This window comes from Agrilus planipennis, unplaced genomic scaffold (genome assembly GCF_000699045.2).
Source record: "Agrilus planipennis isolate EAB-ADULT unplaced genomic scaffold, Apla_2.0 scaffold98, whole genome shotgun sequence".
In the NCBI taxonomy this organism is placed as follows: Eukaryota; Metazoa; Arthropoda; class Insecta; order Coleoptera; family Buprestidae; genus Agrilus; species Agrilus planipennis.
The window spans coordinates 291,837-316,809 of NW_020438866.1; the positions used below are offsets into that span (position 1 = coordinate 291,837).

The window sequence follows — 24,973 nt, forward strand, 5'->3', positions numbered from 1 at the left end:
ACATATTTGAAACAGAAACAGGAGTTAAGAGGGGTCGAAGTAGACCTATTAGGTTACTATTCACAAATAGTTATGAACGTAGGAAGTTTGCAGGTTTGGGGAAATGCCAAGATTGGTTTAGAATAAAACGCAGTGGAGTGTCTAAGGGTTCATGACCCTTCGATGACGATGAACAATATACAGTTGAACCTGGATAAGTGAGAACTGAGTAAGCGAGGAAACTGTATTAATGAGAGTATTGGCAGGTCTCGTCATTTTGCCCTTCTAAAGCCTCTATAAGTGAGAAATATAAAACCTGTATAAGTGACAGTCATTTTTCATGCGTGAACCTCTTTAAATGAGATTGCTACTTGTCTATACCTCTATGAGCTACAGTGTACTTTTGCTATTTTATGACTCGTTTTTAAATTTCAAGAGACTTGTTTATCAATCTTATTACAGTCAGTTCATAAAAGCAGTTGCGAATAAAGGTCATGTACTTCCTCATAATGTCTAAACGAAAACTCAATGTGTTGTCAAACCGTATTTTTATAGACCTCTATCTGTAAGCTAGAAACTCGGGTTAGTGAGAAACCTCTATAATAGAAAAACAGATCGCGGTCCTTTGAGCTCTCACTTATCCAGGTTCGACTGTATTTAGGTAACAAGCATGGTTATGGTACCAGCATATTTCACTAAATTACTTGTAAATCTTGAAAATAAACTAAATGAATATAAGGCATTTAGATTACAAAAGCAAATTTTGACAAAAGCTCTCTATAGATTTGTAAATAGATTGAGACGGAGCCGAATTCTTTCCTAGGGTGTCAAGAATATTAGAAAGTGTTATTAAATTGTTTTTATTAAACAGTACTAAAATAGTTTTAATCTATGACTTAATCTTAAATATTATGCCAAAAATTTCAATGACAATAATTACGTTAACTGAAATCCAAGAATTATTTAGTAAGAAGCATTCTACGATTTTATTAATACGAGAATTTAGTGAAACATTAAATTCAATCGTTTTAAAATCATTATAGACACTGCCGGTTTATTCTTTTACTGAAACTGAGTAGATTTGAGTTTAATCGGATAATACCCGAGAGTAATCACAAGACTTAAACGCTAGATAGGTGTAAAACTAAACAAAACCGTTCTTGAGTAAATCTCAATTTTGAATTGAATACGTTACTACCAGTATTACTTGCTTTCAATAAGTAAACTGGTCAACATCATCTTGACAACTCTCAATTCACTATCCTTGTCACGAGAACTGTCATAAAATAAGACATCATAAATAAGAAATCGAAAATGACTCATCTCTCACGTCAGGAAACGGTACTGTGTGTCGTAAATATAATTTTATTGTTATTGGCAATCTCAATGGCGGTATGCATTGGCTTTATGCTACCGAAACACATAAGATATGACGATTACGTCAATGGAGCAGGAAAAACGGAAAAAGAAATTGCAAAGGCTTGCAAATGTTACTCGAAGAAATCGATATTTTTTACAGTGGAAGGAATGAAAGGATTTTCAAATTTAAACAGAACAGCATTGTTGAAACATCCTTCAGGTATTTGCACCCGCAAGCTTTCATTCTTTAGTTTTCTATATGTGTCTTTTGTTGCAGTGAAATATAAATCAGAAGAAAGGCTTTTCAATCATTTCAACTGTTTGATCGATAGATCAGTGCCGTACCTTGTTTTTGCCCTTTTACCTGAATACGGAGATGACATAATGCGTTTGAAGTTTGCTTGTGTTGGGTTTATAGTATCCCAAAAATGGGTGGTAGTCAGTAGAACCTGTGTAACAGAATCGCGGCAATGGACCAAACTGAAGATACGTTCTGGAACTACATTATGGTCCCATGGAGGTAGCATAAGAGAAGTTGTAGGCTTAGGAAGAGGTTCAAGTGGAGAATTAAAAGATTTGCAATACCTCAAGGTAGACACTGTTTTTGATTTCAATGAAAATAAAGAACAGAATGTAAAAGTTCTTCCCAAGTATAAAATGCCAAATGTATCTGAGTTTTATTCGGTGGGATGGGACAGAAAAGATTCGGATACAGTGACGATTGAGAAATGGGGGAGCAGACCTTGCAGGGGTTGCTCGCAAGGGATTCTGACCAATAGACAGATATGCAACGGTGCCACAGATGGACGACCATTGATCACAGCAAATGGGGTATTGGTTGGTTATTTGAAGACGAGAAAATGTCGAGAATATCCTGGAATGAGTGTTTTTGGAGATGTATACGGAATTGAAAGTGGCGCAAATGCCAAGGATATTGAAATTTTCGGGCGCAAATGTGATAACTGAATAACCTTGTAATTATCCTTAATGATATGCTAATTAAAATGTTCTCCTATTTCTTCTTAACTGGCTTGTTTGATGAAGTTATACTTTCGTATTGACTTCTTTTCTGCAAGTAATGGGCAAAGTATCGGGAATACATTGTATCCGGAGAAAGTCAAATGATTTAAAATCTAGCAGCAGGATTTATTGGCGTATACTTTTTTAACGTTTGCTTAGATAATCATTCGAATTAGAAACCTAATACAGATTGCAGCGAAGATAAGTGAAGTTATTCGAACCAAGTACCTGTTCACATCGATAGCTTTATTTCTCGTCGCGATATCTCTCTGTTTTTGTCCGATGAAATGTGCACCGATCTACATGCATACACAAGGTACTCAAGTAAAATGCAGAGATGCAAAACCGTTTGGACCGAGTGGAGATCGTTAGTGTTTGGCCGAGTGTGAAGATTGGAGAAAATGCAATAACACTGAACAAATTTAGAAGGTGGGTACCATGAAAGGGATCGATAGCCGTTACACTTGCCACGGACGGTTTAGGAAACCACGGTAATGGTCGTTGTAGAATTGCCGTTGCTGCGATGCTATCATGTCCGAAGCAATCCATCCCGGATGCCAAACGAATTGCTAGCAAATTATCAACAACAGTCGACGCGATGACCAAAATGGGCACATGGACAGAACGCAATGGTCACTCCAAAGTAGACATACATTATACAACGAACAAATTCGATCTCAGGGGCGTCCTGGAAACCCTTAACACAACAGTTTTGTCAAAATTTAAAGCTACACCCTCATTGTTAAAATTTGCTACTGTTTTATAATAACTTAATCGAGAAATCAAATAAATTAAAGATTAAATATATCGATATTTGTTATCAATGAGTGGCTATTGTGATAATTGTAATGATAATGATTTACCCTGATATTTTCTGCATATATCCAGCCAGGTATATACCGGCACCACCAAAACTTATTAGCGGTGCTATCAGTTATTGAGATAAGAACGCATAGACATTTAACTTGTTTGGAATTTTATATTGAATTTACATCTACTGTACACCTTAATTTACCCTATGCACTATGTACATCGAACTTGCTTGATTTGAAACTATCTTAGCTGTCTGCATTATGTGATCTGTGTTTGAATTACATGATCTCTCTTTGGATCATATGAATCTGTCTTTGAATTATATGAATCTATGATATCTTTTTAGAAACTAAAAATTATAACTTAAAATAAACTCGAATATGTACCTAAACAAAGGGGATGGAGTGTAGGAGTTCCTTCCTAAATATTATGGATGACAAGCTTCATTGATCATTACAAATGGGGGTGACTCTGGTAGACACGATAGTCTAAGATTCCACCACCTAACCCATTTCCGAGGGAAAATTTAAACATTTATGGGATAATAACATTAATCGCTTTGAGTCCTCAATGCACTTGCACATCACAATACATGACTTCATGATAGACACAAAAGAAACCGTTCTCGAAATCGAAACAAAAGATTTTAATTCTGATAGAAAGTATTATTTGAAAAAAGCTGACATTAAAAGAAACTGAATTTTGAGCGAAACGAATTGATGAATAGGAACAATGTTAAAACAACGTAGATAACAGAGAGTTGGAAAATATACAGCGGGGAATTAATAATGTATTCTGTCAAAATCTGATATTGCGAACAATAGAACAAAATAGTACGCCACTGTATAATTCTAGTAAGATTCTCAGTTGCAAGAATGCACGCACGACTCGGTAAATCGTCCAGTTGTGGAAAGCGATAGCCGTCGTTCTCTCGGCCGCGCAGGAAATATGACGGCGGATACTGGGCAGGATACGCAGCATAATACAAATTGATAGCTCCTTTTCTATGGACCATTAGGAATAAAACCAAAAACAAACGACGACGCAGAGATGTTTATGTTTCAGCTAATACTACTCGGGCTCAGATGGACAGACATTTGCGGACTACGCACACGACTATTTATTATTGCTGGGAGACGAAGAAGAAACATCTGATGGCGTTTCCCAGATCAGTTTGTCTTTTTACGTAAAAAACAAGGACTAGATTGATGGTCCTCGGTAAAACAATGACGTTGCACTTTTAAATATTCGGAATACTCATGTGAGTTTTGTTTTTATTGTGATTAACAACACTGGCAGGAATACTCGTCCCTATGTTCTAATTTTTGTTTTTCAATTTTCTTATTACCTCACTGTTTTTAAACATTTGAAAAATTTCTCATTTCCAAATTAAATTTTTGACTTTATGAACAATACTGCAATATATAATTTTATGTGAGATTAATAACACGCATTTACTTCTTGTTTTATTATAATAAATCGTACATGATATAAGGAGAGATTGCAAACGTTTAGATATTATTCAAATTTGGTCCTACTTGGGGAACAAATAGACTGTGCTATAAATAGATGTGTACATTACACATTTATTTGTTATTCATGTACAAAGTATGCATATTAATGCTTGATCTGGTCGTATATAATGAGCAATCGCATATAACAAACGAATTCTGCAGTCGTTCCAGTGTTTGTTATATTCGAGTTCCACTGTACTTTACTCTACTTCGATATCTTTAACAAGCCTTTATATCTATCTACCTAACTAACAACTAGAATAAATACAGTTATCAGGTATCTGCAACTTCTCTAATTGCTGCAAGAACGAATAGTAGGTCTTGTTTTCTCTCATTTTCCGGCAATACTGAAGAATACAAATGGTCTCGAAATTGACGCGAGCTACTGTCTGAATAAATCAGACCGCTGCCGCTTAAGATTTTTATTCTGACAGACAAGTAGCGAGAAATGCATTTTATATGTAAACATCCGGGCTGCGAATGCCGCGAATTGTTTAAATGTTCACCTGAGTTCTTCACTAGCCGCTCAGCAAACTTCGTAGGTAATCTAAATCTGACAGGGAAATATTCCTTAATTAAAATCGTTACAGCGGGTAAAAGCTAATAATTTATATGGTAGATACGTTTATATTTCTCTCAACTTTACTCAACCCAGTTTGTGTTACTTCTTTTAATAGAATTACGTCTTAGGTGCGTTCAATTTACTTTATATGTACAATATCTTACAAGTGAGCAGATATATCTAGTCTACGATTCGAAGTCTGTATTACTAAAAATTGCTTCCTCTCTCTCATACTCTTGAAAATGATTCTATAAAATCGAAACAATTGTGGGGTTAGGAAAACAGATTAATGAAGCTTTCCGATTGTATTTTATTTGAATTAATCAACAAACGAAATTTGACGAGTTTCTTAAAAGGTGCTACAGATCAAGGATCAATAACGGTATTTAACCGATGTTATGTGTACAAACAAAATAGATACTTTGACATTTATAAGAATAAGTGCGTTACTTATCATGAAATTAACAAAACGAAATTGTCTTTTTTATTCGTATGTAACATATAATAAAGTTCTGATTCTAACTACGACAAGCAATTTTTTATTTGTTTAACTTTAATATTATTTCTTTGTAGTAGATTGATTAGACCTTCTCGGGTGTAAATATAATAATATTTAAATTTATTTCTTGTAAGCTATACTTTGAACTACAAGTTTAACATACGCAACATTACGCAAGTCATTAGCATAAAAGGAAAACAGTTAGTGTTTCCTGATAAGGTAGGGACACCATACAAGACAACATTTTTTTTATCTTTTCGAAATTACATCGGTATCATAATAAGGTATTATATTAACAACGAATACTCCACCCAACCAGCTAACGAATCGAACAACAACTAGCTGTGGACGCTATTAATGTAATGGTTCGCTGGTCTAACAAACAACAAACAAGAGTAAAATAGTAGTTAACGGTTTCTTAGTCGGCTATGCTTTACGATTTTAACGATAGGGATTCGACAGTAATGCTGAAACATGCACATAAATCCGCCCCCTGTGTAATTAATTCTCTTATTAGTCGTTAGCAATGACCATGCGACCAGGCGCACACTAATTCCCTGCCCAGTAAGGCAGTTTATTTAACCTTAATTTCCTATACGAAAAACTGTTTCAAACAATAAAATTTTTACAATTATTAAGGGGTAATCGGTGAGATACTTGAGTGATAAAAGGGTTAAACAAGAAGGAACAACTAAATAAATTTTATTAAACCATTTATACGAATGAATGTTCGCCTTAGTAAAAGATATCAACGATGCGTCAAGCGAGAAACCCAGGTATTAAATCTGTGCTCGCTGGAATTACCAACAAACGAATTAAACTAGAAAGACATAATAATCGCGAGTCATTTTAAGAGTAATTGTACTGAAAGAATGATTTTGTATATCAGTTATTTTAGGTATTATTTTTAAAAAAATTATATATGAATAACGGTTATAAGAAGGGAAATTATCACTGTAAAGGAATATATAAACGTTTTAATGTTTATACATGCTTAATGATGTTTAAAAAGATTGTGTGATCATAGCCACTTATTTTCTCTTTGACTAATATTGTTTTGATCACACAAATGCCTACCTACATGACATTTACGTGGAATTAGTTTTATTTTATAGGGAGTAAAAACTGTCTCCCCTAAAATATTACCGTCGCAGAGAATTAATTAGTTCGCTGTCCACTTGCTACTACGTACATTCATGATTGCATACTATAAACAAAGACCTAATTAATTTATTTTGTCGTTGCATCAAAAAATGCGAATGAAAAACGTCGGGTGATTGTTGCAAATACAATAAATAGTAACGACTTACTTAATAGATTCCGTGGGTAAATGGCTGTCGATTGTAATGTAAGCCATAAACTATTGTGGGCATACGTAGCCATGTGAGAATTACCACTTGTTATGTCGCCATTATCGACCAGAGACGCTTTTGTTTCTGGCGGATGTTATACGGTGCTGTCATCAGCACAACCTTATGCAATTCACAGGATAGCAGGCTACATGCTTCTTTTGTAAAAACAATTTTGCTAATTGAATCGCTCAGCCTAAGTCATCCGTTTTAATTTCAAATATGTAATTAAAACTCATACGACAATAGGCCACGTAAAGAAGAATACTGTAATACGGGTCAATTTAGGATAGCATGTCGTACAAAAATAGTCTATTTATACACTAACACATACATACTTATTAATATACTTATTCAAATAGATTTTGGATCGCGCGAATAGCCGCTTGAAAGATTCTTTAGCCGAGATAACGATAAGGATTATGGGTATTGGAGAAACAAAATTGAAAAAACAATTCGCGACGTTTCGTCACTATTTCTTGAGACAATTACAAAACATTATTAATATAATATATACATGTTAATTAGTCACACATACATGCAAAAAATACTGGTCTTAACTTAAGTGATTGTCAAAATTATATATGTAAACATAAAGTTAGTTGCTTCTTCTTTGATCCAACCATCAGTTTGTTTAAAATTTTTTTGGCTAATTAATTAAACTTGGTGAACTAGATTGATGGTCCTCGGTAAAACAATGACGTTGCACTTTTAAATATTCGGAATACTCATGTGAGTTTTGTTTTTATTGTGATTAACAACACTGGCAGGAATACTCGTCCCTATGTTCTAATTTTTGTTTTTCAATTTTCTTATTACCTCACTGNTTTATTGGGATAGAGACAAAATTACAGACAAAACAGTTAATCATAACAGACCTGACGTCACATTGACCATAAAAGAAACTAAAACAACCAACGTAACAGATGTTGCTGTACCAAACACTAAAGATCTTAAACAAAACATATTGAGAAAATTCAAAAATATATTCCTTTGGCTGATGAAATAAACGAAATGTGAGATCAGAACACAGTTCAAATTATTCCAATAATAATATCATCAATAGGCGTTATACTTAAAATATTACACGCTAGTTTAGCCGAGTTGAAACTGCATAAGCTTACATACATAAGTCTATACAGAAATCAATAATCCTCGATACATGCGGAATAGTACGCAGATTTCCTAATACTACTGACATATCCCTTTTTCAGAAAACACAACAGGTTAAATTAGAAGCGGAGTTTTTAATAAGGACCGATGGTATTTCAGGGCAAGAAGCACTGTTAACTTTATAAAATTTAAGAACAGAAAATTGGTTTCCACATCATATCCCAACAGATGTGAGTGAGATTCTTTGGCATTAGCCCGTCTTCACTTGCTCAAAGTTAACCAGTGAAAACTGAGAAGACCAGGTATATTATTTTATTTTCATTATCATAAATTATGGTTCGCATAAACTTGCAAAAGAAAAATACGGTGCTGCTTTTTGTTGACAGAAAATTTTAATAAAATAATACTTTACTAAGTCTTTTATAGACATAATAAGGAAATTTAAAATCATCATTCTTGTTTTACAACAGGCTTTGCGCCTTGTTCTAGGGACAGGTAAGGAAAGGAGAAATCTTTAAATCCATGTCGCCTAATATTTCCAATTAAATCAAACGCAATAATAAACTAACGTTAATCAACTAACTAATGATGCGTTTGTTTATAATGTTACCAGCTACGGCTGATGACTCTCTTTACGATTTCAGTCTTGTCATATGATACATAGAAATGCTTGTGAAGCCGATGGGTATGCCTTCTTGGTGTTCTCGAACGAATACACAAAGAACTCTGATGTAAGACTTCAGTGACGCAACATGAGTCATTTCAGTATACATAGAGAAAACCGTTCCGAAATCTCTATCAGAATTCTTCAATGTGGACGCATTTTTCCTGTTCGGGCAACTCTGTATTATACATATATATGTATGCGTGTACCTACTTGTATGCAATATCACAAGGTGTGCTAATTAAAACATTTAGTGCAATTTTGCCAAAGGCAACTGTACAATTGGTACCCATTGAACGTGTATATGTATGGACGGAGGTTTTAGTGAGAACCTTGACCAGAAAAACGTTTTGCGTCTTAAATCGATCAGACGAGGAACTACTTACTAGAACAAACTGGAAGACCTCTGTAAGAAATTGTCGTTTGGATTTTAATGCAAAATGTTTGAATTGTTAACAAATACAGTTGCATATTAAAATTAATATACTGATGCCATCTCCTTTCACACCCTCTTAAAGGTTGAATTCAAAATAGCCTTTTCGTATACTTCATTCATAAAGGAAATCACTGTGCAAAGTTTCAGTTATCTAGGTCCAAGGGTTTAGGCTAGGCAATGATACGATCAATTATCGTAGAATTTTGAAATTTACCCCAAAAAAAGGTCTTAAACCCCAAATAAACGAAAACATTTAAACATCGTCAAAGCAAAACGTTACGGGACTCAGTAGATTGTAATTGTATGTAAAAGCGAACAGTTTCTCATTGGTGAAATATATTTCTCATTTAATTTTGTATTTTTTTCATCAATAATACAGTTCATTTTTCCAAAAATTTCAGGTATAGTAGGACTTATAATAGCCTAGTGTTTATACACAAATACGAATTAAACAGCGTCGTGTTGTGAAGTACTTATGAGTCTATGGTTGTTGTTGTTCTCATGGGCCGATTAATCCCACCTTTAATTATTAAATTCTTCTGTCGAAAATGTGGCCAAGGATTTTTCGATTGTAATTGCGCGAACTTGGGTCCTTAACCTCACCTGTCAATCATTTGCGATTAGCCCTCGAGTTAGGTCATACTATTTCAACTAAAGACAATAGGAGCTAAGAGTGGTTACGTATTTTTATAGCATTATTACGATTTCTGATAATATTTATTCACCATAACCGATGGTTTGTACACGTACAGGGTCAATATTTGCCGTCAAATGCCACGAGTGTTTTCATTATCTCTCTATTATTCAGTTTCACGTCTTCTCGCACACATAAACCTTTCATTCCGATATCCGTGTCGCACAAATGTAGGAATACTTATGTATGGTACTACATATTGGCGCATATATTAATTACTCTATACTAAAATGTCCTCATAAGCTGTTGCTCGCGAAAATTTATTGACGTGTCAGACAATGCCGATGGGAATCTGGTAATATTAATTATCGTAGAGAAGATCTTTAATTAAGACATAATTTTAGAAAAAAAAATGCTTCTACCTATACAAACGAGATAATTTATATAGAAGTATTAGCTTTTGATATCTCTGGTCTATTGTGATAAAGAAAGCTGTTGAAAATATAAACTTTCACATTTTTTTAACTTTCGAATTTAAAGGGCTTTTCGAAAATAAAAATTAAAACATAAGAAGTCAGAGACATTTTAATAATACTAATTGTCCATTCTCGGAGTCTTGGTTTGTTACAGAAGTTATTTTTTAATCTATAATGACGGTAGTAATACGTATTTGGACTACATTAATTTCAAGAATTTGATTGTTTATTAGAAATGTTAAAGAAGTGGTATTCCGAAGCGAGTAAGTCATATACTATCCTAGAGATATCAATTCCAGGGCAAGCAACAAACCCAAAATTTGTCTTCTATGGTTTGAATATATATCATCAGCAGCATATACTTATCTAAGCTTAATTCAATTCAAAATTTTGTGATTGTTGGCTTCTATCTTACTTTTGTGACTCTAAACAAACGTAAACTTTTTCATTGTTACTAAAATATTTGTTGGACATTTAAAATATTTCCATAATGGAAACATTTACTCCGATAAATGATTAATTGATTTTGTTATTGTTAGTCTTGTTCATATTTTGTCAGAACCCGGTCGTGATTGACAAGAACAAAGGTTCAGTTTAAGTGTGTTGCTTAACATTTCAATTTCTTTTAAAGTCTTCTGGTACGTCTAACAATAATAAAGGTATATCAACTATAATAAGACCTCGAGCAATATTTTCGGCTAGAAATAATGATGAGTTCGGTTATAAGTGGGCCACAAGAACGCAACAAAAGATAAACGTACTTGATCCACTTCGTACCGTCGTAATTATAGCCTTGCCACTATTCAATGGACGCATCACGCGTTAAAGAGGCGAATTCGTAGACGAACCCCAGACACCATCTAATCTATTCATGCGCAAATGTTATTCAACTTTTTCACTTCTTAATGAGGATCCAAAGTAAATTATTCCCAAATGGAAATACCATACAAACAAAAGGATTTTGATTAAACAAAGAAATTACTATAACGGTTCTTCTTCTTAATAATTACTTACTTACCCGTATCCGATTGGTTTATATGGAAATTTAAAAAATGTTATTAAAAGTGTATGTTTAGAGTACGACACTGTATGGGTGTGGAAACAATTGACGGTGGGTGCTACGGAAATGACGGAATTACAGGCGAATGACGAGGATTCCGTGGATAAAGAACGTTGCAAATGAAGAGACATTAGAAAGAGCAGAAGAACAGAGGGCGCTAATGTGAGAGTCAATAAGAAGTAGAGGTAGATCTAGATTATACTACTGTGCAAATGGAATAAAAGTGGTCTGTATTCTGTCGAAACTGCCAGTCGCGGATCACGATTTCGATTTTTTTGGATCTCATCAACGCGTCGCAGACAGCTCCGACAGAACACAGACCAACTTTTACCTGCTGCCTTAACAGCGCGTTTTATAAAAGACCACAAATGGCACAGTAAACGCCATCTGTATGAGATCCAAAAAGATCGAAATCGCGATCCACGTCTGGCAGTTTCGACAGAATACAGACCACTTCGAATTATTTTATTCGATTATGGTAACGTGCCTATCACGTTAAGGTTAGCTACGGCAGAATTCGTTTCAGCAGGTAGATATCCACACAAGTGGACCTTGTTGGAGCATACGTAATCCTAAAATGTGGCATCGTGCTACAGATGGCGTTTACTGTGGCATTTGTAGTATATTCTACTATGCAAATGGTTATTATTAGAGATGTAGGTTGTTCTAGTACCTATTCGAAAAATGCGATATTAATTCAAGATACGAAGAAGTGGGATGATGACGACGATTAGTATCCATATCGATGATTTCTTTTTTAAGAGGTTATACATTCCTCTCAACAGATCAAAAAAGTGTATATTACACTCCCATGCTCAAAGCGAGGCGGCAAATTCCTGGGAAGGGGGTATCATACATTCTTCCCGAGACCCGTATCAATTTTTCACAATACCTTTACCCCGAAAATATAATTCGTCCTGATTTCAGGAGCGACAATGTGCAACATAGCCTTCCATGTAAGTAATCGCATTTTGTGTTAATTAGAGGCGTATTTTTTGCATTTTCGCAAGACTGTAAAAACCGAAATCAATTTTCCTCATCACTACTAATAGGGAGTATATAAATGTGTCTATTACAACAGAGGAGAACATGCAATAGTCATAACGACAAGAAAGCTCAAACGTTATTAGTTGGAAACTATTAAGGTGCTCTTCTTGGAACTTATACATTTTAATTTACCCAAAAGCTCAAATATTTAAGTTGATGATTGATGACTTTTGGACAAGTGAAGCATATGAATTTTTCAAGTTGAAAACTTGGGAAACTACAGAGTATAGAGTAGTACCGAATCTCTTATCAGTGGATAAACAATTAAATTGCATTAATGTAGTACAATTTTTGATACTTACCGTAAAAAGTATGCAGTTGAAAGCATAACTAAATTTATTTTCAATGCAGTCAATTTCTTATTCCGTGATAGTTTATATTACCTCAAAAACCGTCCCTTGATATGAAGGTGATGCCATTGAAGAGAACGCTCAGATTTACAAATAAATTCTAATGCAAGCGAGTGCATTTAGCTTAAAAAATAACTTGTAGTCGAGAATGGGATAAGGCAAGTAGTACATTATTGATGAAGGAGTTACCTTTGACGTCATTTACGCGACATTATAGATTAGCAACAATCTAACTCAACTGCATACGAAGTAAATTTATTACATGGCATGATACGGAGTTGATAGACGTATTTTAAAATTGAAAAGCGTGGAATATAATAAAAGGAACATGTGACTTGGCCTTAGTATAACAAGGAATTTTTGTTTATTCATGGCCATTAGATACATATAGGTACTGTCACTTTAAAAATATTTGTAGTATTACGACCATGTGCAAAGGTATACACAAGTATTAATCGTTTGTGAAATAAATAATACAATTGCTACAATTTATATAGATACACATGTAACAAATGACGTGTTTTATTCTCTCTAATTAATTAAAATTTATTACGGATATAAGTATGAAGGTATATAAAATATAGAATTATTATGTCGAGTCGCCTCTAAGAAAAAAAAGGAAGTCACCTTTATGGTTGTGAAATTCAAAAAAAAAAAAAAAAAATACGGGTGCGAAACATGGACTGTGGGCCTAGCGGCAAAGGAAAAGTTTAAAATATGGTGTTACAGGAGGACGGTGATGATACCGTGGATATACAAAAGGTTAGGAATGAGCAGTGTGAAAGTCAATAAGAAATAGGCTGATATAGGACACCTTCTTCACATGTTAGAAGCAGAAACAGGAGTTAAGAGGGATAGAGGTAGATCTTACTGGCAATAAATAGTTAGGGATCTGGAATGAACAGGATAGAAAACAGTGGAAACGCATGACCAACCAGTTTTAAGACAGATAAGATCGACAACCTTATCATACACGTATAGAGATTTATCGTTTTCTGTTTAAAAATTCAATTCAATAAATATCATCAATATTATTACTTTAAGAGCATTTATTATTTAAACATAATGATCGTAAAAAGTCAGGGTAATGGCATCTATTATTAAACAAATAACAATAAAGTCCGCCACATTTAAATTCAATCTGATACGATAATTGATCACGTTGTAGGAAAACCTTGTTCGTATCAGATACAATCAGTGTAAATAAAAGTCCATAAAATCAGTTTTACTAACGGGAATCATCTTTAGATTTACGAGTCATTAAGAAAATGAAATACAAATTCTATTTATACTAGTGACTGTATGTGGGAAATAAGATTTTTATGATATTTTAATGTCGAACAAGATGTACTTTGATATTCTAGCGCATGATATCGAAATTGTCCACGTTAATGTTGAGTATTTTTTTTGTTTTGCGATAAGTCAACAAAAAATAATAATTTACTAATATGTTAAAAATTTCTAGGTTATTTTTTGATGGTTTCCATGCAGTTTTAGTATAAATAATACATCATCAAAGATAGTTCGCACTGGAGATATCGATGATACATCAAGACACTAACCTCAAAACTTTTCTTCATATTCACGCTTTTTCGAAAATGATTCAGACAATTATAACATTAGTCTTTTTGTAGAATTTTCATATCGCTTGTTTTCGATCTGTTTTCTTCATCATAGTGACTTCACGACACCTCCACTTCTCCTTATCTTGAGTCAGTCAACGTATTTGTCTAAAACTAGAGCAGCCTGCGTCTCTAGCTATGTATTTGCGAACAATAAATAATCTAATTTAACCACTGTCCATGATTGTATCTAATATGTCTCTATAATAATGATGCCTTCACGTTTCAGAAGGTGCCCTACTAACCGATCTTGCCTGTTTCAGGCCCATTTCCATAACGCTCTCTCTTCTCTTACATATTATCTCCCCATTTCCAACTTCTTGTATCTCTTAATACCACATTTCAAACGCTTCAAGCTTTTTATTTCCCGCAACTTCAAACATACACTTAATAAAATTTTCAAATTAACCGATTGCAATTACAAAAATAATTTCTTTTTGTTAAAACCAACCTGACTGCGAAATATCGGTAATCAGCGACTTTTTCTAATTTATTTTAATAATTACTAATAAATAGTTAACTCAGGATGGGAAGGAGTGTGACGATGTTATGATGATGATGAATACTTTTGCTGGGTGAAATATGATAAATTTCCCATATTATTTTATTTTTTGTCAACTTACTTCCAATCCTAATGAAAAAGGATTTTTTCTGGGTATGCTGTATAATCTGCTTTCTTTTCTTTACAAAATTTATAGGAACAATATCATCGGACGTGTCTCGAGTCGAGCATAATCGTGTTGCAATTCATCCGTTTTGTTCGCGCTATGAATAATGGCCTAAAATAGTGGCGCAGAAGGTCATCACAGCACACTGTGCCGTAGTTGCTCAAATGCGATAAATTAATTGGCGTTATTTCTCAACCGAGAAACGCTCTGCACCAAAAGATGGAAGTTTCACGAAATGGGATCACTTATCTAGCCAGCGCTAGCCCGTAATGAGCTGGCAATTACTTGGCATCGGCCAAGCGCTAGCGCTTGTAAATATAAATTGCTATAAGTAAATACCTAAGAAATACTCATCATACCATTTTACGGCTATTGACATAATAAATTCGAAAATAAAACGTAACAGAAGAGGCCGACGCTATCAACAATTACAAATATCTACATATTTACTACAACAGACGTTTTACATGTCAGTGTACATGTTACCGGAAATGAATGAAGTCTAGGAACTATATACAATTCCTAGGAAATGTATACAATTCCGAGGCTATTTAGGAAATGTATAAAATATTGTTTCAAAGATTTTTTAATACACACATATCCTGGGAAATGTATACGTTTCTGTGAATAAAATGTTAGTAAACAGAGAATCTGGTGCGATCGTTTTATGCATATGCATTGGTGACGTTGTTTGGTTAGGTTAGGTTTGCAGATTAGTGACGTTATTGTATGATTATTAGGTACATTGATGACAGACTGAAGTAAGTATCTGTAATGCCCCTGTCCACCAGAGGCGGGTTGATATGTTAGAATAATGTTTTCGAAAAGCTTCATTATGATCTACGCGCCCAATATATATATAGGGTTGTTCGGAAAGTCATTTCGTTTTTTTTTGTGGAAATGAAAGACAATTTTCGTATAATAAACAAATACTTTATTAAATTATATATTGACCGTTCTGGTCCAACACCTTTTGCCATCTTTCTGGTAGTAGCATAATTCCACGCTCATAAAATTTTTGGTCTTTGCTGGCAAAAAACTGATCGAGGAGGTTTTTGACCTCCTCATTTGAGGTGAAGGTTTTACCGTCTAAAAAATTTTGGAGTGACCGGAACAAATAATAATCCGATGGTGCCAGGTCTGGAGAATATGGTGGGTGTAGCATTGTATCCCATTCAAGCTGCAAAAGCTTTTGGCGAGTGACCAAACTTGGGTGAGGTCTCGCGTTGTCTTGGTGAAACACTACACCTTTCCTGTTGATTAGTTCTGACCTTTTCTGTTGTGCATCATTCAGTTTGTCCAGCTGATGACAGTAGACTTCCGAATTAATCGTTGTGTTATTCGGTAAAAGCTAAAAAAAAACGATTCCTTTAAAATCCCACCAAACAGATTGCATCACCTTTTTTTGGTGAATATCGGCTTTGGAAATGGTTTGAGCCGGTTCATCTTTTTTGCTCCATGACCTCTTGCGTTTGACGTTGTTGTATACAACCCATTTTTCGTCCCCAGTGATGATGCGCTTCAAAAACGGATCATTTTCGTGACGTTTGAGAAGCGAATCGTAGACGTCAATGCGGCGACACAGATTTCTCTCTGTGAGAACATGGGGAACCCATACATCGAGCTTCGAGGATAATCCCAGGCCTTTCAAGTCGTCATAAACTGTTGAATTTGATAAATTTAACCTCAATCCGATCTCACGTGTTGTTATTCGCCGGTTCACATCAACTAATGCCTTTATCGCGTCTTTATCAGCTTCAACCGGCCTTCCCGAACGTGGTGCATCTTCGACATCAAAATTGCCGGATCGAAATTTAGCGAACCAGTTCTGGCACTGGCGTACTGTCAACACACCTTCTCCATACACATCAGTCAATTTCTTTCTGGCTTGAACAGCATTTTTACCCTTTCTGTAGTAAAACAGTAAGATATGTCGAAAATACTGCTCCATATTTAAAAGGGCACCAACCAAAAACTACTGCGTAGAATTAATTGGAATTTTTCACACACACGCCTTGCTATATGAGCTCTCAAAGCATATAAAAATTATACGGCTTAAATGTGAAGTTGGGTGCAAAAGAATACAATTAAATCCTCTGTCGGGAAAAAACGAAATGACTTTCCGAACAACCCTATATATATATATATAATGATAAGCATTATCATCTCTACAATTTACTAAAAATTCAAGATCATCGTGTTTGCTGTATGGATTTCCTAGGAAATTTATATAATTTATTTTACACATTTCCGGGTGATTTTAGGAATTACACACATTTCCTAGGAATTGTATACAATGACGGATTTGATACATTTCCGGTAACATACATATAAAAATAAAATTGAGAAGTAGTTGAAAGATTCCCGCCACTGTATTTACGCAATAATTATAAATTTATCTATGAATTACCTGTATCATATTTTATAATTAATTACATAATTCGATCTCTATCATACTTTTATGTTAATTGAAATTCAGAGGTACATATAAGTCTAACAATAATTGTTTTACCTCTGGTTAATTAATTGCAATGCCATCAGATGAAACCATGATCGTTTATTTTAATAGAAAACAGAATCACTCCGTAATTATGACCCTCCTGTAAATTACAAATGATTCAGTTACAAAACGGTATTGATCGAATCGTGGAGCAATTTACAGGTCAATGTGTCAAATGTGATCGGGTATTAACATAAATATGTTATTTTATTCCACTTTTATGTATCTAGAATATATATACAACAAATTTCTCAGTAATGATCTACAAACGATGTTTATAATATGCGCAACTGAAATATTTACATATTATTATTATTTTCTTCATAATTTGCGGTGAATTTGGTATAATACTTCAACAAAAAGGAGCTTAAATATTTGGCTAATTGTAACCCCGATTTATATATTATTTATTTCTGTTACACGCCTTTTATTTAAATGAAGCTTTATTGTTTACCTTTTAACAATAATTAAAATATGGAATTTTCCAAATTTCTGTAATGTCTGTGTTGACTATTGCCGATATTTGTACATATTTTTACTATTCTATAGTTAGGCATTGTATTATATTGTTGGAGTTCATTAGCCATTAAGTAGATAGTTAGAAAAACTAGGTTTAAAAATTCCATTGTGAATTGTAGACAAGTTTATTACTTTTTTTGTCTCTTTAGGTATCTCGTTCATTTGGAAATTTCAGAAATGTGGTCTCGTTCAATCTCTTTCTGTAAATATTAGGTTCATCTTTATAATCAGCTATTTATATTATGATTATCTAAGTTGTTTGTGTGTGTCTGCTCGTTACCTGCACGACAACTAGTTTTGCATTTTTTATTTCATTTTCGAACGGAATTTGATTTGAGTGTGTATTAATACATATAATTCTGGTTATTGCCCCCTTCCATTTGAAGGGTGACATAAATATTAAATTTTAAGATTCGAGAGTCAATGTTACACAGTTCAACGTTCAAGCAATAGCCGAATCAATTTTTGAGTCCAAAGTATGCTCAACTAAGAAAGTCCTCTTATAAACAATTTATAATCAAGCACATGTAAAAAGTGTAAATAAATGTACATATACATGTCTGTGTATTATTTTTACGGTGGTTCTTCGAGTTATATGTTGGGATCATCATCATCAGTCCTAAGACTGGTTGGACACGTACCTCCACTCTTTCCTATCCTGAGCTAAACTTCGCATTTCCCTAAAACTAGAACAGCCCGCATCCTTAACTATTTGCGAACAGTAATCTAATCTAGGTCTACCTCTACTCCTTTTAACTCCTGTTTCTGCCTCTAATATGTCTCTGACTAGACCTTCATGCCTTCTCGTCTATTTCTTATTGACTTCCATAGAGTCCTCTGTTCTTCTATTCTTTCTAATACCTCTTCATTTCTAACCTTCTCTATCCACGGTATCCTCATGATTCGCCTGTAACACCACATTTCGAACGCTTCTAACCTTTTCTTTTCCGCCGCGCCCACTGTCCATGTTTCGCACCCGTACAAAGCCGTGCTCCAAACATACACCTTTAACAACCTTTTTCGAATTTCTAAATTAACGGTTCGCGAGCATAGAAGTGACTTCTTTTTATTAAAGGCGACACGACCCTGCGCTATCCTCTGCTTTATATCCCTACTACTCCTTCCATCCTGACTTAGCTGACTTCCTAGGTATCTAAAATCAGCCACTTCTTCTAATTTTTCGTCTCTTATCTTTATATTCGCTCTTTCCCGACTTTTTTTTCCCTTGCATACCAGTATTTTAGTTTTACTTTTATTTATTTTCATACAGTACTGATCTGTCAGTACCTACCGCTTCCATTTTATTCAAAGTTATCTCTAGGTCCTCCTTGCTAGATGTTGTTGTTGTTATATCATCTGCCAATCTAAGCATACTAATCTTTTGCCCTTGCACACATATCCCTACAGTTGTACTCTCTTTAATGATGTTGATGGCGTCTTCGATGTATAGATATGTTACTTTCCTCTTTACTGAATACGAGGATACAGCAAACGCTTTTCCATTTAATCTATATTGATATTACGGAACATAATTATAATTGCCGGGATTTTATTTATTCAAAAATTGCCAATTGTCTTCGGGAAAAAATGTGACGAATGCGATCGCAGAGTCAAGAGGATAGGAAAACAAAAGGCGACAATACACCGGCAACAGCTTTGTATCGGCCGGATTTAAATATAATAAGATTGGAACAGGTTAGTATGTGTCAACGTCAGAGATGGAAAGTAACATTGTTGCCGAGTCAGGTACCACCATCTACTTACCACAAGTTAACAGGTGTCTGAAATTCAAATTAAGCATAAACCGATATTCCGGCAAACGTCAATTATTCTTAACAGACTGCAGTCGCTTTTCCTTTCTTTGTTCAGAAATAGAGATGCCTCTAACAAGAAATACGTTTATAAGAATCAAGACCCGATGCCTTTTCGAAATAATTGACGTGTACAATGCGAATTGGAAACTGAAGAATTCTCTGACGCAAAAATCATACATAATCTATGTTTGACACACTTTAAAATGACTATTCCGTACTTAGTAATGTGGATAAGCGTTGACATAATTCAAAGTTAACATGGATTTAACTTGTAACAATTATTAGAAGCCAGCAAGCGTGTGCTTCAGACATCTTTTTCATGATATTCCCATCTTCTTCACGATATATTTTCATACATTTTAGCAAAATGGACTATGTTACAATTCTGTTTACTTGAACAATCCCTAATTTTTAATAAATATTTACCTAAAAATATATTGGTTTCTTCTGTATGTCATCATCATATGGTCGTCAGTCCTANATTTAATTGTAGAAATACTTCTGCAGTCAGAAATTTACAATCGTGAGTTGTCGGAATAGCAAAACAATACAACTAACTGCTTTTTAATAATTTATTCCCATCTTCTTCACGATATATTTTCATACATTTTAGCAAAATGGACTATGTTACAATTCTGTTTACTTGAACAATCCCTAATTTTTAATAAATATTTACCTAAAAATATATTGGTTTCTTCTGTATGTCATCATCATATGGTCGTCAGTCCTAGGACCGGTTGGGCATGCATATCCGCTCTTTCCAATCCTGAGTTAATATTCGCATTTCCCTAAAACTAGAACAACCCATATCCTTAACTATTTGCGAACAGTAATCTAATGTAGGTCTACCTCTACTCCTCCTAACTTCCGTTTCTATCTCTAATATGTCGCTGACTAGACCTTCATGCCTTCTCGTCTATTTCTTATTGACTTCCATAGAGTCCCCTGTTCTTCTATTTTTTCTAATACCTCTTCATTTCTAACCTTCTCTATCCACGGTATCTTCATGATTCGCCTGTAACACCACATTTCGAACGCGTCTAACCTTTTCTCTTTTGCCGCGCCCACTGTCCTTGTTTCGCATCCGTACAGCGCCGTGCTCCAAACATACACCCTTAACAACCTTTTTCAAATTTATCGTTCGCAATCGCGTTCGATGTAGTCTGATAATTGTCGATCAAAGCAGATCACAAAGAGCGGTGTTTCTTAATTAGAATTAATTTTTAGTTTGGTTAAAATCAGTAGTTCAGTTTTAGTTTTTCATCTGTAATTTTTTCACCCATGTTGATCGAAACTTTACTTTCAATGTTACAACAGTCATATAATAGTTAATTTTCATAAGGGTTGCAAAGCCTTGTAACTGAAATGTCTCTTCTTTCTAACTTTTTAATTAACAAACACGTTTGAATGAAAAAAAATCGTTTAAATTTACCCAACTTATAAAAAAGTAAAAACTAATGTATGTATGCATTTGTTAAGTCTCAATTAAGAATTTCAAAGAATTGACTACTTAACACATTTCGTTGAATATTACAAGTAAAATAGTTTTTGGAAAAGATTTAGTTCAATTTTACGTAACAACATAAATTGGATTTTGATTAAATAAAAAGGGGAACACTTTATATGATTGTCCCCCAGGCCTCTACTGCTATATTAACAACAGATTAAACAAATGCAAAGTTGAAATTAATTGTTTTTCTGTTAATAATAATAAAATACATTTGTCATAAACTTGGTTAATATACCGCAGAGATTAGTGTTTTATGTAACGGACATGTTTAATGAGAATATAATTGAGTAAATGTTAGAGTTTTCAGTATTAAAACGACTAAGATATCTGTAAGAAAACAAAGACAATTGAAACAATTTTTTACAATTGCATAAAATATTACAGACCATAATTTAATTCTGTATGTAATTGAATATAAGTTGTTATGTTAATGGCAGAGGAAAATTTCTGCTCTGTTTTTTCTTTGTCGCCATTAGAAAATAATTAGTATTCCACAAATAACAATGAGTCTACAAATACGATTGTAAATGTATACCATTTTTTTCCTTGCTTGATATCGCTAGCCTTAGGTGCGCAGATAAAATCAACTACATACATTACTTCTTTCATTTATGTCAGTAATGTTTAATAAAAAAATATTATTCCTACCATACGAACCGTAAAATAACAAGACATACAACTGTATTGTTATTTAACAATTAGTAGCTATTTAATATCTTGTTCGAGTGGTAAAAAGTCGAACTTGGAGGTTTGTTTGTTGCACAAGACTGATATTTATAGCCAGCGCTATCACAAAAAAATTATCTTACTTTGTTAAATCAAGTCAAACATGAATTTAAATAGATCAATTAGTCATGACGATCGATACGTTGCCTTACAACTTGACAAAACCACTAAGAATTTAACAATAATTAAAATTAATAATATTCAGGTAGTAATTTTTAAATTAAGCTTTTAATTGCGGTTGACAGGTGAATTATAATACCGTTTTTTGTTATTAAATAAATAAAACGTGTTACTTTTTATTATTTTGTCATCTGCGTCGACTGATAATAAATAATAATAATTTAAACCAGCGTGAGGGATAATTATTTGATTGTTAATTAACGTTTTATAAGAAATATTTGTACAGAACTATTGCAACCATTTTTATCCTAATCGGTTCATACAAAGCGGTACGAAATGGAGATGTCGAAGATTAATTAGCGTCAAACATTTTTTATGGACACGCTAACAACTGCGACAATCAAAAACTCTAATATACGAAACGTTACTATGGACACATGTGTTAAATGTGTATGCAAATGATATTATTGGCGGCAATAAACAACTGAATAAAAAAGACGCGAAGAAATTTGATAAACTCTGTAATTGGATGCAGAAAGTAGAAATTGCCCCGTGACAAATTTGAAGCCTTTGACCTTAAATAATCAGGCGGAAAACACTAAAATAGGCGAGAATACTTTAGGCGATTACTGTGATTTTTTAATAGCTTTATTCTATTTGTAAATTAAACTTTCTAATCTCTACTAGCAGAGAAGAAAAAAAGGTATTAAATTGGTTAAGAATTGAACTCGGGGAAGCCCGCGTGGCAGACTAGCTGATTTTCACAAACTTAGTTAATAAATTTTAATGTTTTATAAATTACGTAACTCTGAAAAACGAACTATTGTTACTTGCTTAACCCTTAACATAACAAATAGATAAAATGTTCGAAAACAGATATTTATTAAAACAGTTACTTCATGCTGTTAAAGTGGCTTGATATCGGAAACATTATATCTTTTGTTTTTTATTTGTACGATTGTTTATATTTTGTTGTTGGCAATTTACATATTTAATTGTAGAAATACTTCTGCAGTCAGAAATTTACAATCGTGAGTTGTCGGAATAGCAAAACAATACAACTAACTGCTTTTTAATAATTTATCGACGAATAAAACTGTTATCAACGTAATGGTTAGCGTTTACATCAAGCAATAAAGTATCATATCTTACAATGCATTTGCCATAAATGGAAATGTCGTATTTATCGAAAGAAAATGCTGTAACCACAAATAATAGGGGAAAATGCATGACGTCTTCTTCGTACAGCACGCTAAAATGGTAGGTGCATATTTTAATTTCATACGAGCACAAAGCAACCACCTATAAGATTTTAATATTTAACATATGTATAAGTAAGTATAATGACAACATACAGTAGAATCCGCTTATAATAACATCGAAGGGAAATGGCAAACACATCATACTTTTAGATTAATAGAGAGAAAAACTACAAATTGTATATATTTATTAACAGAAAAAGAAAAAGAACGATGAATTATATAAATCAATATACATAAGTAGGGTCAGAAATATGAGCGAAAATCTTATTATTAATCATTTGGGCCACTATAGCCGGATATGATTTCTTGATAATCAGTCACAATAAACGATATGTCATTTTCAACAGAGTCATAATATCCAAACTTTCCTATAGAGAATTTAATATGAAAATCAAACTTAACATTGCAATTACTTCATATTAAGCGGTTGGTCAATATAGGCGGAGTCATACTAAACGAATTCCACTCTACATGCATACATAAAAATAAAATGTCTGCAATATTAAAATAACTGTGCACTTTTTAAACTAGTCTTTCGAAATAGCTGAACCGATTTGTATAGGGCTTTAAAGACATGAAGCGGAAGAAATCAAGACTGATTTGGGCTACTTTTTGTAATTATTTATTTGTTACAATTAGGAAATATAGTAGCTTCACGCAGACCAAGTCACGAGTAGGAGCTGGTAGGTAATACAATAAAAACTTTTTTTACAATGTGGCGAACATCGACAAAGAAAGATGTATGTAAAAATCTATTTCATAAAACTGCCCCTTTGAGGTAGGACATATTACGCTTACTATTCCAATAAAATAGTTGAAATATTTAATGGGAAATTACTGGGAGATATTTGAACATTTAAAATAGTTTCCTTATCAAAAAGTGTTGACTTCTAATCGTATGCATCTTCAATTTACTTTATGATTATATACTTATCGGACACTGCAAATGTTATAATACTTTTTATTATCTATTTATGTATCCATAGGCTCCATTTAATCTTGACGGTTAATATCAGTCGCGTTGAATTAAATTATCATGTTGTAAGTAAATGTTGAAATGGCTTACACTTCACTTCTAAACAGTCTTCAATAAAGAAAGGTGGCAAACGGCTCGGCTATAGAAATAATAAAGAAATGGACGACGCATGTATGATCAGCCTACTTGTTCGGTATCGTGTTAGAGATAATTAAAATAGCAAAAAGTTGCAGGTTAATCAGATGGGAAAGGGTTAAAAAATATCGCCAGTCCAGTGAAGCAAATAAAACTGCCATAAAATAGTGCGCATTAGCACTTTCCATAACGGTTTTGTATAAGAGCTTTCGGAGCTTTTAGCGGAGCGCATTCGTGAAAGTACAG

General features: G+C 33.7%; 2 protein-coding genes across 4 annotated transcripts in view; one reads left to right on the forward strand and one right to left on the reverse strand.

The window, feature by feature from the left end:
- Window positions 1-24,973, reverse strand: part of LOC108737007 (transcription factor Ken-like) — a 335,172-nt gene that overhangs the window by 26,623 nt on the left and 283,576 nt on the right. The gene's annotated exons all lie outside the window — the stretch shown is intronic.
- Window positions 1,267-3,084, forward strand: LOC108737008. Its single transcript, XM_018469648.1, has 2 exons — window positions 1,267-1,558; window positions 1,616-3,084. Exons 1-2 carry the CDS (start codon window positions 1,294-1,296, stop codon window positions 2,302-2,304), a joined length of 954 nt encoding a protein of 317 aa, XP_018325150.1. The 5' UTR covers window positions 1,267-1,293; the 3' UTR covers window positions 2,305-3,084.

Excerpts from the sequence above, each read along its gene's own strand:
- LOC108737008 (XM_018469648.1), top strand. The coding sequence starts at position 1,294 with ATGACTCATCTCTCACGTCAGGAAACGGTACTGTGTGTCGTAAATATA. Across the intron at positions 1,559-1,615 it reads ATTGTTGAAACATCCTTCAG|TGAAATATAAATCAGAAGAA; the intron begins GTATTTGCACCC and ends CTTTTGTTGCAG.